Source organism: Hyaena hyaena, unplaced genomic scaffold (genome assembly GCF_003009895.1).
Source record: "Hyaena hyaena isolate Hyena2069 unplaced genomic scaffold, ASM300989v1 scaffold_349, whole genome shotgun sequence".
NCBI classification, from domain to species: Eukaryota; Metazoa; Chordata; class Mammalia; order Carnivora; family Hyaenidae; genus Hyaena; species Hyaena hyaena.
In genome coordinates this window covers 1,453,676-1,469,158 of record NW_024080982.1, presented here as the reverse complement: position 1 = coordinate 1,469,158, position 15,483 = coordinate 1,453,676, and the positions used below count along the sequence as shown (strand labels likewise).

At 36.5% G+C, this 15,483-nt stretch overlaps 1 protein-coding gene across 1 annotated transcript in view; it reads right to left on the bottom strand.

Moving 5' to 3' along the window:
- USH2A (usherin) overlaps window positions 1-15,483 on the bottom strand; it is a 231,186-nt gene that overhangs the window by 60,964 nt on the left and 154,739 nt on the right. The window contains exon 13 of the mRNA XM_039249900.1: window positions 12,379-13,020. Coding sequence (XP_039105831.1) covers window positions 12,379-13,020 — 642 coding nt within the window. The remainder of the gene's footprint in view (window positions 1-12,378; window positions 13,021-15,483) is intronic.

Below are 15,483 nucleotides of genomic sequence, written 5' to 3'. Positions count from 1 at the left end.
TGTTGTTTATTTACTTTAGAGTGCTCATGAAAATTGTAATTAATCTCATTTCACCAGATTGTAACCTCCATGAGGGCAGGAACCTTATCTGACAAATTCACCGCTGCCTCCCCAGTACCCAGTACAGCGCTTGTCACAAAGTAGGCACTCCATAAACATTTGATGAATCCACACAAATATACCAAATTATAAACAGGCATTGATTTCCACAAGTACTACATTTAAAAAAACCTCAAAATGTAGGTTAATTGCAAACCCCATATTTGTTTCTGATAACAGAAGGAAAGAAAGAAAAATATGATTCAAAAACACTTTTGAGTTACTTAAAATTTTTTGGACCCATAAAGTGGAAGTCAACAGTCACAAACATTGAAAGGCAACAGTCACAAACATTGAAAGTAGAATGATGGATCAGGTGTATGAGGGGGGTGGTTCTTGGTGTTGTGTGGTATGTGTGTTTGTGCCAAGATACGCATACACACATATACACACACACAAGCACATTCATAATGTTACAAGGAATTTTACTGTAACAAGGGAGAGAGGGATTACAAAGAGACTCTAATGAAAAAGTTCTGACAAATGAAAATGATTTGTACCATTGTCATGATCACTAATTTGAGTATATATCACTGACACTCAAAGAGAGAAAGAACATGAACACAAAGTGAATCCATTTTGGATTACTTTGCTATAGGGAGAAACAAAAATTAATTAGAATATATTATAAATCTCATTTGAGGCTTTGGTTGAAAATAAGCCATTCGTTCATAGCTATCAACAATTTGTTTTTCTTCTCCTAGGCCCAGTATATTTATTCTCTCTTAGAAAGTTTCCGATAGTCAAAAAGAAAAGCCTATGCTCAAAGAAAAGGAAGAAACTCAAAATTGGTGCCATTCCAACCAGTGGAAAAGAACTGACTGATGCTGTCATTTTTATAGCAATTGACAACGAGATTATGTCATTTGCTTCTTTGCATCCACTGACAGCAATTTGCCTTCCATGTGTTTTCAGAAGTATAGTTATACAAATTAATATATATTCTCATACCTGATTCATCACATAATCTCAGTCACACACTTCAAAGCTTTTTATTTTGAATTCAAGACCACTGTGGCTGTGATTCTATGTATTTTTCTTCCTGTAAGGATACTAGGTCCGTAAATTCATGATGATGGCATCATGAATGTACTAACTGCTCTCCAATTTGGATAAATTACCCATTAACACAGATACTTAGAGGTAGAATTAATTTGGACTTACTGCAATAGCTTCAAGCTACAGAGAATTCTAGAACAATTAGGGATGATTTTTAAAAGAAATGATTTATTAGATAAATCTGAAAAGACAAGGGGGGTATATTTTGGTGTGGAAAGTTGGGTTCCCCAAGCTTTAGAAAGAAAAAAATGCCATAGAAAAATCAGAGATATAAGCAGAGAACAAAAATGGGGAAAAAAACACAAACCAGGGAGGTTGCAACCTGGAGGTAGGTCTTCAAGGAAAAGTCTGCACTGGAACTTGTCTTGGGGTTAATTCCATCCTCCTCTCTGGAGCATGATTATAAAGGTTAATCCCATCAGTATTTTACCTGTCCTATTTTTAAGCAGTTCTAATTAGGATGACTCAGGTACCTTCCTGCTCAATGATTACTTCTTGCCTTACCTGAATGTGCCTAATTCTAGACCATTACCTCTCCTTTTATGACTTCCAACTATAGAAAACAACATTTTCTCTTCCCTCCTACTTCAACTTCAACTTCTGAGTGCAGCTTAAAGATAACTGACCTTAATTCTCTTTAGCTCAATACATTTCTGATTTCCTTCCATTAACACCACTTCATGTCCCATGTCTTCATGGCCATAACATTTTAACTGATCTTTTTGAGATTTCTGTCCATGAACGATTTTGTACCACATTCTGAAGCTCAGTCATTAAGACACTATTATCTTCCATTAGGTAGTGCTCAGAGTTTGCACATAGAGAGCACAAATCAGCCCCGTTATGTATGTGACTCCCCAGCTTTATTTCAGCTAACCCTGGCCCCAAACAAGATAGATCCAATGTGTTATGCAATTAAAGCAAAAAGTCACCCCTATCATAAAATACTGTTGCTTTATCCTGGAGAAGTCTTGCAGAATCCTCAGAGTTCAGTGTTATTAGCAAGGCAGCTGGTATTATCTCCTGTAGTGGCTATTTGCACAGCACAGCACTGTCCTGGGCATTAAAGAAGAGCCCATTTCCTGGCAATGTCCCTCCCGAGGACCATGAACAACCAGGCTTTGCCAAGGTCTTGAAATGGGAGAGAGAAAACAAGTTTAACCCCTAGGCCTTATTCAGAAAAGGAGGACAGAGCTGAGGCTAAGCACTAATTATAAGCCATTTAGAAGAACTGATTCTCACCTTAAGTCAGAGAATGGACATAGTATTAAGAGAAGAGTCCAGGAAGGAATTTGTGGCTCAGCTATACCAAGCAACAAGGTTTTAAAAATCAATATTTTCAGAATGAAGTATAGAAAGGGATGCTAATATTCGAGTTAAAACAATAATCATTGTCTTCGATTTTGATAATATTACATAAAACTAATGCTAAAATTATTATTCAGAGTTAGCCAAATGTCAATGAATGCATCAATAAATATTAATATTATTCATCACAAGGTATAACTTTCTTATTTAAAAGTTTTTAAAAATTCAAATTAGCTTAGATACATTTTAAAGGCTCTGTTCCTTTCATCCTGGATGGCTATACATTCCTTGACTACATTACCAGCTCCTGTTTACTTTTAAAACTCAGCTCAGGAATCATGTTCTCAACTAAGTCTTCCATATCCCCCATTCTTCAATAATGAATTAATTCCTTCACTTTACTACTTCTCTGTATTGGATATATCTAATATTGCACTTATCACTCTGTGTTACATTTACATACAAGTCCTTTCCTCCTACAAAACCGTGATGTCTTAATATATTTATGATTGTATATCTTACACTAGCATAGCCTCTGGTACATAGTAATGCATTTAATAGATATTTACTGGAAAAACGGACATGTGAATGATATGGATAGATGGCTACCTGGGTAGGTAGGTGGGTAGCTGGCTGGCTGGCTGGTTAGATATCTGTTACCCCTTAAAATATGAGATGATTTCTTTAACATTTTAAAGCTATATAGTAAACCTAAGTCTGTGAATCACTGAATGATTGGTCAGAGTGGCCTCGCCTATCAGGAAGGTGAGCAGGGAATGTATATGAATCATGCACAATATATTTAAAACGTAATATTTGCCATATTGGCAGATGGAAAAGAACTTGAGAAAGAAAATGTTAGTCCAAAACAACGTCTCCTATTCTTAGAACAAACAATATAATGACATGCCCATATAAGGGAAAACATTCTATATGACTTTTCTGCTTTAGAAAAACCTAGTTTTCCTATTTCTGTGAATATCCATGAAAGGCCTCCATGTGCATACTGTTTAAAAATCAAATTCAATGGCAAAGAGGAAGTCAAACTTTCACTCTTCGCAGATGACATGATACTCTACATAGAAAACCCGACAGACTCCATCAGAAGCCTACTAGAACTGATCCAAGAATTCAGCCAAGTTGCAGGGTACAAAATCAACGTACAGAAATCGGTTGCATTTTTATACACCAATAATGAAGCAACAGAAAGAGAAATCAAGAAACTGATCCCATTCACAATTGCACAAAAAACCATAAAATACCTCGGAATAAACCTAACCAAGGATACAAGAGATCTGTATGATGAAAACTATAGAAAACTTATGAAGGAAATTGAAGAAGACACAAAGAAATGGAAAAACATTCCATGCTCATGGATAGGAAGAATAAATATAGTTAAGATGTCATTACTACCTAAAGCACTCTACACATTCAATGCAATTCCAATCAAAATTGCACCAGCATACTTCTCAAAACTAGAACAAACTATCCAAAAATTTGTATGGAACCACAAAAGACCCCGAATAGCCAAAGTAATACTGAAAAATAAAACCAAAACGGGAGGTATCACCATCCCAGACTTCAGCCTCTACTACAAAGCTGTCATCCTCAAGACAGTATGGTATTGGCACAAAAACAGACACATAGACCAATGGAACAGAATTGAGAACTCAGAAGTGGACCCAAAAGTATACAGCCAACTGATCTTTGACAAAGCAGGAAAGAATATCCAATGGAAAAAAGACAGCCTTTTTAACAGATGGTGTTGGGAGAACTGGACAGCAACATGCAGAAGAATGAAACTAGATCATTTTCTCACACCATGCACAAAAATCAACTCAAAATGGATAAAGGACCTGAACGTGAGACAGGAAACTATCAACACCCTAGAGGAGAAAGCAGGAAACAACCTCCTTGACCTCCACCGCAGCAACTTCTTACTTGACACATCCCCAAAAGCAAGGGAATCAAGAGCAAAAATAAACTGTTGGGACCTCATCAAGATTAAAAGCTTCTGCACAGCCAAGGAAACAACCCAGAAAATTAATAGGCAACCAACGGAATGGGAAAAGATAGTTGCAAATGACATATCAGATAAAGGGTTAATATCCAGAATCTATAAGGAACTCACCAAACTACACGCCCGAAAAACAAACAACCCAGTGAAGAAATGGGCAGAAGACATGAACAGACACTTCTCCAAAGAGGACATCCAGATGGCCAACAGACACATGAAACGATGCTCAGCATCCCTCCTCATCAGGGAAATACAAATCAAAACCACACTGAGATACCACCTCACGCCAGTCAGAGTGGCTAAAATGAGCAAATCAGAGAACTCTAGATGCTGGCGAGGATGTGGAGAAACGGGCACCCTCCTGCACTGTTGGTGGGAATGTAAACTGGTACAGCCCCTCTGGAAAACAGTGTGGAGGTTCCTCAGGAAACTAACAATAGAACTCCCTTATGACCCAGCAATAGCACTGCTAGGAATTTACCCAAGGGATACAGAAATGCTGAGGCATAGGAGCACATGTACCCCAATGTTCATAGCAGCACTCTCCACAATAGCTAAAACATGGAAAGAGCCTAAGTGTCCATCAACAGATGAATGGATCAAGAAGATGTGGTTTATCTATACCATGGAATACTACATGGCAATGAGAAACAATGAAATCTGGCCATGTGTAGCAACATGGATGGACCTTGAGGGTGTTATGCTGAGCGAAATAAGTCAGGCAGAGAAGGACAAATACCATATGTTTGCACGTATAGGAGGATTAGGAGGAACTTGACGGAGGACCAAGGGGGAGAAGAAGGGCGGAAATGGTGGGGGAAAGGGAGAGAGGCAAACCATGAGAGACTCTTGAATGCTGACAAAAACTGAGGACTGATGGATGTGGGGGGGAGGGGGGGATGGGCATGAAGGAGGGCACTTTGGGGATGAGCACTGAGTGTTATGTAGAAACTAATTTGACAATAAACTATTTGTAAAAAAAAAAAAAATAAAATAAAATAAAATAAAGTTAAATAAGTAATTCTAAAAAAATAAAATAAAATAAAAATCAAATTCAATAACAACAATGAATATAAATAACAACAGCTCTGACTGTGTCTTGGAAAGTATAACACATAGATATGTGTATTCACAATCTACAGAAACACTTTTGTATTCTTTGTTCCCATTTTTCTCAGTGTCAGTGGTTATCGAGTGTATGCTCTAAAGTTGCCCTCCCACGCCACTGCGAACATCCCAGAAATGTCTCCAACTTCGTCCACAGAGATCGTCCCTTTTCTAGACCCGTAGGTTTCATTCTTCATTATCTGATCATGGTAGCCTCTCAGAACTCTGTTAATTTTCATTTTATAATGACTATTCAGATCCTACACAACAAAAGAGATCTCACAGAACCGAAAAACAGTTAGCCAGAATCATGGATGGGGATGAGCTCGAGGGTGAAGGAAGGTTACAAACGCTTTTACGAGTCTTTTAACTCACTTTCAGGTATTTATTGAGTGGTTGATTAGGACAAATATGGAATTATCCAGAAAAATGTTTTACTTTTTCAGAGTGCAGACTCTAGGATCTGTTGGACCTAGATTTGTAAATGTTTCTTCTACTTAATTAGAATCCATTTTCCCTACTATAAAGTAGGAAAATACTGATCTTTCCAGCATATAAATACTGCAAATATTAAATGAGACTTTACAGATAAAACCCTATTGCAGGGTCTGGCAAACAGTAGACACTCAGTAAATATTATCTATTATCACCATTGCCATTTTTATGAGCCAATTTCCTATGAAAGTGAGATTTTCCTAAATTAAAGTTTAAATAATGACTTGTCAATGTACATTTTTTCCTCCACAGATGTGCCTGTGATTATGGTTCATATTGCTCACGACAAGATTCTTCTCTGGTGGTTTATGAAGGAAGAAGTTGTTATTCTGGGACTCGGGTCTCTTTGTGAAAAACATGTTAATCTGCAAAGCTGTTTCACCAAACACGAGGACATGTGGCATACCCGGATCTCAACTTTGATACAGTGATTTTTAATGGGATATCAGCCATTTAATTCCAATTCCATTGGCAGGGTCTTACGTGCAATTCTGGTTTATGAGCTCATTACTTAACAAAGATGATATGTTTCTTAATGAAACAAGATACTTTGTTTTACTTTGTAATAGTCTGTATGAATTATAAAACAAAACCAAAAGTAAATACCAGAGGGAAGCATGAGGAATTGTCCTATTAGCACAAAACATGTCATATGAAGCTGTTTTCATTATAAATTAGCCTTTATTTTATTCCAGAGCTGCAGAGTCCTCAATAAACCCTCTCTGCCTCTGGTTCTCAAGGACAGGGGCAGGTCACTGGCTCAGGATGCCTTGACATCCTTCCCTGCATTTCTTGGCCTAGCCTCTGATTAAGTGCTCGCTGCTGAACGTTACGAGGTCATCCAGTGCTGAAAAAATGAACTGGGAAAACATATTTAGTACTATATTTATTAGTGTGGGTATGTGTACATTCATATATGTACACACACTCCAAATAATTTTAAATTAAAGCATTTTTAAAATACTTAATGGAGGTTAAGCAGCATTTTTAACCTCTGTTCAAGTTATTGAATGGCATATTAAAACCAATGTGGCTCTAATGTACCTTCTAATGTGCAGTGCTGCTTTAACAAATTGCCTATAAATTTTAGTTGAATTAAGCCTATTCCTTGTACATTCATAGTAAGGTTAGGTTAATAATACATGAGGTTTCATTATATGCACCTTCCTTAATAATGTTTTTTAAGAAAGTAGAACAAGAATCTATGAGCAGTAATGTAGTAGGGGCCAGTGATATTTACAACCACAGACGAAAAGGAGGGCAGAAGTCCTTAGGCTTGTGAGTTCAGCCCTCCTACCCCATACTTCTCCCTCCACTACTCACACGCACTGGTGTGGAGCTTCTCCCTTGTGGTATTTAATCTCGGTCTCTGAGATGTGTTTAAAGAAGTAGAAAGAAAGCTTCAGATTGCAGTAGTGCATTTTAATGTGTGTACTGCAGAGCTGGCTACTGTGAAACATCCATTTATGATAAAGATACTTCAGGATAAGGATTGTCTTCCTCAATGTAAATTTCACAGCAAGAGACACTAAAACTGGAAAACAAAATTCAAAGTAGTTTCTGAAGCTAGAATGTAGGATCAAAAAAAATAAAAAATAAAAGGAGGTCACATTAGGACCTTTCCATTCTGTACATGTGTACAGAATAACCTGCTTTGTAAAAAAAAAAAAAAAATCCATTAGGTACTTAGACCACTGGTTTCTTTCCTCCTTTGCATAAGGTAAAAAACACATCCTCTCTGTATGTCATCAAAGGAGCACTCACAGACTTGCACTGTGCCTGTGCCGAAAAGAACATAATGCCGCTGGAGTAATAACTAAATGTAAGTATTTATTAATCAGGGCAACAGAGACAGAGTACCCACCAGGGAGACACTTCCTGATGCCCCTAGGATGGAGCACTGAACAACGTGAACAACAGCAGTTAGACTTGACGGTGGAGAGAAACAAATGATCTAAAGACTCATGGAAACAAGGTCAGAGAAAGATCTTGGGCCTTACAGTTCACGAGGGCCATGTTTTTTACCTACAGTGATGGGGAGGCAATGGAGGATAGACTGATACGGTCTGACTAAAGTTTGCACAGCATCCCTTTGACTGCATATTAAGAAATGGCTGGTGGGGCGCCTGGGTGGCTTAGTCGGTTAAGCATCCGACTTTGGCTCAGCTTATGATCTGACCAGTTGGTGGGTTTGAGCCCTGCATCGGGCTCTGTGATGACAGCTAGCTCAGAGCCTGGAGCCTGTCTTCAGATTCTGTGTCTCCCTCACTCTCTGACCCTTCCCCGCTCATGCTGTCTCTATCTCTCTCTCAAAAATAAATAAAAACATTAAAAATTTTTTAAAAAAGAAGTTACTGGAGAAGAATAAAGAGGACAAAGGAAATTTAGGAGGCTTGTCTGCTAGTCCAAGAGAAAGCTGAAAATGGATGGGGAGGGAAGTAAAAAGTGGTCCAATTCTGGATCTATTTGAAGGTAAAAGCAACAGGACTGATTCTGACAGAAGAAACCAGTGTTGTGGAAACAGAGGAATCTGAGGGGAGCTGTAAGGCAACATTTCAGTTAAGCAGAATCAAACAACTTTTTCCTTCCCAAATCCCCAAAAATGAGATAAAAGAAAGAAAAAAGAGGAAATGGAGGTCTATGGCAGATGTTTGCAAGTAAAAGCTAAGCACTTGCAGTGGAGTGGCCAACAGTAAGCTGATTCAGGTTGTATAATTCTAGAAAGAAAGGCTCCAGAGATATCCGAAGCCAGTCAGGTGTGAGGGGCAGCTAGTCCCCTCTCCAACCAGATTTTCCCCTTTGCATTTTGAGAGAAGGCAACGAATTTTCTCTTTAGAAGTCAAACCAAAGAGTGTCTGGGTTCAACAGGTGTAGGGACAAAGCACCACAGTGGATGCAAGGATTACATAGAAGGCTGCCTAGGGTAGCTGATTTTATGTGTCAACTTGGGTAGGCTTGATGTTGTTCAGTTGTTTGGTCACACACTAGTCCGGGTATTGTTATAAAGGTATTTTATAGATTTTCTCAGGATACAAGAATACTAATCTACAGAAATAAGGGCCCACTGAGTGCTCAGAAAACTTATTTAACAAAAGCATGTCATCATGAAATTTTCAGAAATAAGAGATATAGAAAGGGTAGATGCTTCTAGAATATAGGAAAGAAAAAAAAGAAAAGATAAAGGAAAATGCTTATTTGGCAATGCAAGAAGATAATGCTGAAATAAATTTTTTGATTGAAAATGATTCTATATAGTGGTAAAATTTCAGATACTTTTTAAGTGTTGAATAAAGTTAATTTCAGATATTCAAAATTCTAAAAAAAAGAAAAAAAACTAATTCTTCCCTGTACCTTCCTCACAAGCTACTGAAGTGTGTTCTCTACCAAATACACATATAACATATGAAAAAAGAATACATAGGATTCAGGAAATGGTATCCAGTAAATGAGATGTGCAAAGGAAATTCTCAGTGCAACTGATATATATACATGCCTATTGCATCCTATTTGGTTGGGTTTCTCAGGAGAACCTTAACACAAATAATCTTGTTAAAACTCCTGATTATTTCTCAGTGTCTTCAATTAAACAAACCATTTACTGAATGCATGCAATGTACAAGGAATTACATTAGTATTGTGGCTACACAAGTTGAATAAGATAATCCTTGCTCTAAAGATATTGAAAATCTAACAAGAGAAATAATCAACTACACAAATACATAAAACACAAGAATGCTTTAAATTAGATAATTATTTTCATTAATGGTGATGATCTCCATTCTACATTTTCCTTCAAAGAGAGGACAGTTTGCCATAAGCCTTTGGAGAGGAGTTTTGTGACAACTGTGCTTAGGCAAATAGCCACTATGGTATTATTCCCCTAGAAAATGAACACTATATAAGATAAATCCCATAAAAGAAAGGGGCCAGAGAGAAACAGAGGAGGCCACCAGGAGGAAGAAAAAGGTTAGGTATGACTTTCCAATATTTTCATTTTTAAATTTGATTTGTATTTTTATCAAAATTTATATGCACATAGTTTTAAAGCTCAAATAGAATTTATAGGCTCACAGATTATCAGCCCACTGCTCCATCCTTCTCCCAGGAACCTCCCTGCCCAGAGCCACCACCTTCAACACTCTGTGATGTTTCTTCTGGCTTTTATTTCTGTATTTCTCAATAACACATATATATTGTTCCATCTCAACTTTGAAAATTTAGACTATTGTCTTTCTACAGTAGAATATAAGCATTCAGCTTCTTATATCCCTCCTCAATAATCCCTTTATTTGGTTAAATAAATATTCAGAGATTGACTATATGACTACCGAAATCTATTTCACAGTTAGCCTATATAATATGCTTTGCCTGTATTTCCTTTCTTGAAAAATTTGCCTTTCTTTAGTTTCATAGGAACCTCTTGGGAATTTCTAGTAGTCAAAACCCTCCAATAGAAATATACTCATTAAATCTGTTGGGTTTTTTTTCCCCCTACTGAATATATCAACTTGCAGGAGGATCTGAACCCCTGATCCTCCCATTCTGATTTGAGCCAGTTGATCTCCTGTTCTGTTGCATAGCTGTATCCTAAGTCAGAGCAAAACACTCAACAAGCTTTACAATAGCTAATCACTCAACAGCATATAACATTTGATCTATTAGCTTTGGCTGTTTTTTAAAATAAATTATGGTTATTTCTACAGGAGACTGAGCACCATATTTCTAAAATTGGAGATCTTAATAAATAGTAAAATTAAAATAAAAAGTATCATCTTAATATATATATATATTCATATATATATGGATATATGAATATATATATATATATATTCAGAAGCTGAAAGAGTGCAAGGTACTGTAGCTCTCACACAGGCCATCCATACAGCTCTCAGTAATTTTCCTGTTTTCTGGGATACTTACCACCTTTCTCCTGCTTTAAGTAGTGCTCCCTAGAAGCCATGCTTCTTTTATGTGATCCTGATACTCCTGGCCACAGTCAATTGGCATAGACATAGCCATGCTAACAAAACTGAGTCAATTAGAGTATCCTTCTTGAAACTGTAACCACAAAGTAGCTAATAAGTCTCTGTGTATTGTTAGAATGGTAATGAGATCGACACTTAACCATGCAGAGAGAGAGAGACCAGCAGACTGTGTCCTTACACAGAAAGAGAGAGAATGAGAATGAATGAGAATATGGGAATGAATGATTAAATTAATGGATATGTATCAATGGGAGATTTCTAGTTTCTGAGTCCTGACTACATTGTTCCATATCGGGTTTTGTGAGATAGCCAGTGAGAATATAGCTCCCCAGTTACATCGAAGATAGTTCAAATTATATTCTGATACATCTTGCAAAGAACTAACTATTCATCAATTCCATCCTGTCCCTTTGGACTTACTGGTCCCACTGGCCAATGTGGAAGGGAAGGTATGGTTCAGTTCCCCTAATCTGGGTTCCTTGTCCTGTAAAACAGGGTTTTCGTCCTTCCTATTTCTGGCAGGCAAATCTCCCTTTTGCTTGACACCATGCTCCTTTTCACAGGCTCAGAAAGCTCAGAGCTGGTTGGACAGAATAACCTTAGTACAACTGTTAAATAGCTAAAACATATGTATATTTATCATGACATTATGATGGCTCTATAATAAATAGAGCATATTGTTTTGGTTAGATCATGTAGAGGCAAGGAGAAAGCCATGGATAGGGTCCATCTTTCTCCCAGTCGGCAAACACACAGAAAGAAAGGTAAGTGGGACTAAACAGTAGCCCATTTTATTAACTTGGTGTCATTTAAAAATAATTCTAGATGCTCCTAGGTGATGCCAGAACATATAGCCCATTTAGTAGAAACATTCAGTCAGCTTTATTCTGAAAATCTGTTCATCGTCTGAATATTTGGCATGGTATAGATAATCAATTCAAGTTTTCCTTTCTCTGGGAAGCAAAATTTATTCTTGCTTTTATTTGTTTAGATTTTGTCCAGTTATTAGCAGGGGATTTACTTCTAGTTAAGAAATTAAATATAAGCAAGTCTCAATTATAAAATGTCTGATTGGCTGGGATTCCTCTAAAGGGTCACCCCTAATATAGATAGCAACTCAGATATACCAGATAATCTTGAACACTTTAAATAGTTATATCTGTGTTTGATGATAATAATAAACACACCAGCATTGTTGGAAGTAAATTTTTTAGAAATTCCAACCCCAAAACCAAGAAGAATCATCCAATATGGGATAATGAAAGGAAAGTCAGTGTGCACTGAAAATGTAACACATTTCTCTCTTACCTGGTTGACACTGATTACACCTTCTTCCTTGACGATTAGGCAAACACAGGCACTGGCCACTGATTGGGTCACAAATGGTCCCAGGTAATGTCCCCAAGGAGTCACACTCACACATCTGGCAGCCTTGAAAATTGCCACTGGTCAAATTGTACCTGTGAGGCTCACATTGATTACAGTGAAGACCTGTTACTCCTAATTTGCAAGGACATTGTCCTGTTGATTTGTCACACAGCAGAGAGCCATTTACTGTCCCAGTCTTATCACAGTTACAAGGCAGACAGAGGAAAGAATTATTTTGCTGGAGTTGGAAGTATCCTTCTAAACATTCATTGCACCGCCTCCCTCCAACTCTGGGCTTACAGAGGCACTGGCCTGTCTTAGCATCACACACAGTCCCAGGGAGGGATCCGGCCACGTCGCAGTCACAGGCCTTACAACTGGTGATGTCCAACCCGTAAAAGTGTTCTTTGCAGGCATCACACTGAAGTCCTCTGGCTTCTTTCTTGCACTCACACTGCCCAGAGAGAGGATCGCAGATCTTGTGCACTGAGCCGTGGAGGTTACACTGGCAGGGCTCACATCCATCATCGTTATCATTTCGGAGAAATTTAAATCCAAAATTGCAATGATCACATATAAGCCCTGAGGAGAGAATTTGTTTAAAAAAGTGAAAACGATGCTATTCGAGCTTTTAAGGCAAACAATGCTGCTGCCAACATTTAATGCAGACTCAAAATGTTGAGCGTTGCCTCACAGGTAATGCCATAGAGGCCCAGTGTATATTCGAAATATAATAACAATACTTACTATGGCAGTGATATGCAACTTTATTTTTTCAGAAATAAGTGATTTATGACATTTTATGACTCAACACAAAGAGAAATGCTTAGTGCAAATGTTGCTTCTGTTACACATACTGGAGCTCCTTTTCTCTTTAACAAATGTTAAAACTTTTATTTTAAATAATTTTTTAAAAATGCTCATGAAAAAGTATGGTAGACAGTGAAATAAAACGTCAAAGCTACTCAGAATAATTATTTATTACATTAGTGACTTCTTAAAAATCAGATGCTCCTACAATATTTAATAAAATGTAAGCTGATAGCTATTTTGTGTAACAGTATATATACTTCTGGACATCACACCTTTAAATAATTAATATAAATAAAACTTATCCAGAGCAATTTTTATTTCAATGCTTTTATATGCCCCTATATTTTAGTATTTTCAATTAATATAAATTATGCTCTCCTTGGCTCATAAAGCAATCATATTGCTTGTCATATTGTGTGATTCAGAACATTCCTCTTTAAACACTAAGTAAATTTTGCTGTGATATTACTTCTATTTAAAGGAGTATTGCATATGCCCATTTCGCAAACAGAGAACAATGTTATATGATCAAACCTAAAACTCTGACAACTTAGGTTAGTTTCAGGAAGAGCATTAGAAGGAGAAAGAATAAAAGAAAAATTTGTGAATAGCAAAGGTTGAGATGCAAAATACTTCCTTTAGATAGTTTTCACATCTCTGTGAGTTTAAGTAACTGACTACGTGGGGTTGAATCAATTGAAACATTTATTTCAAGCTATGATCGCAATAAAAAAATATAGTCCTAAAACAGCAGTCAAAAACACACTCAGGAACTCATATTTAGAAAAGCATTTCTTAAACTGGAAGGAAATGCATAATAGATATGTATATATATGGATAAAAATTCAAGAACTCCAATGGAAGGCAAGTTCTTTAACAGTGATGAATGACTCACCTAAGGCATATCATTTAATTTCAATAAGGAAAATAAAAAAGGACCACTATTGCTGCAAATTTTAAAAATAACTGTATTGTTAACAAGAATTATGACTCATTTTGAACTTTTAAAATTGGTCTACATGGATTCATATCATATCAGTTTTAAAAATATGCGCAGTGCTTATTTGAATATGCCATACATATTCCTGACAGGCAATCTATTCCTAACGATACTCAGGAAGGCCTACAGGGCATCACATTCGGTGTTAACAAGTACAGGCAAGTTAGCCCACTTGGCATTTAATTCACATTCTTCTCCCTTTTTATTCTAGATGAATGACCTACTTTAATAAAATTATTGGTGCTAATGTATTTTACTGGTGATAGAACCATTAGTAAGATTTAACAGTTTTGTTAACTCTAACAGTTTGCTTTCCAAAGCATATACAACATACATTGGTATTTTCTGCTTTTCTTCAGAGTAACAAGGTAAAATTGAGTAAGGGCGTTTGCTAATCCCATTAGGGAAAGAAACATAGGTATATTTTGTTTTTATCAAAAATTCTGCATGTGTAGAAATAACTCTAGAAATAATAATATCAAAATCATGATTTAATCTTCAAAAATATATACACTTTCCCCCAGAATACTATCTAGATCAATAAAACAAAGAAATGGCAGGGAGGTCATAACACATTCTAAGTAAATTGTAAATTTTGATTTTTCCTTCCTTCTTTGAGCTCTGGAATCTAACTATCATAGGAAGATTCCATTGTTATAGAAAAACAAACATTGTCTTTAAAGATCTTTCTTTAACTTTTGCTTTCAGATCATGTATTTAAGATATATATCATATTAAAGAACAAAGGATAACACACAGATTGAATTCAAAAGTCTTGGAATTCATTTAGCATCACAGAGAGCACTTATAAAAATATATGCTTCTCTTTACAAGTTACCTATTCTTTTTTTCTAAAAAAGTTAGTTTTTGTATGCCTGAAATGCATAAGGGCATGTTAAAGATTTGATGTAATCTTTCTTTAAAACAGAAAAATTTTGTGTCATATCATTAACCATGTCTATATTTTTTAATTAAATTAAAATGAAATGTTTGTCTGGCTGAATTGTATAAAATGTGGTATGTATCACTACCTATCTAAAAGATAAAGAATTAGCTTTCGAATTACAGTACAGAAATGAAAATGTTATCCAGAATATGTTCATCTGTATGTGTATACATATATATGCATTTGTGTGTGAGTGTGTGAGTGTGTGAGTGTGACTGTGTGACTGTGTGTGTGTGTGTGTGTGTGTGTGTGTGACTGCCAGGTATGTTTTCATTATTATAAGGCT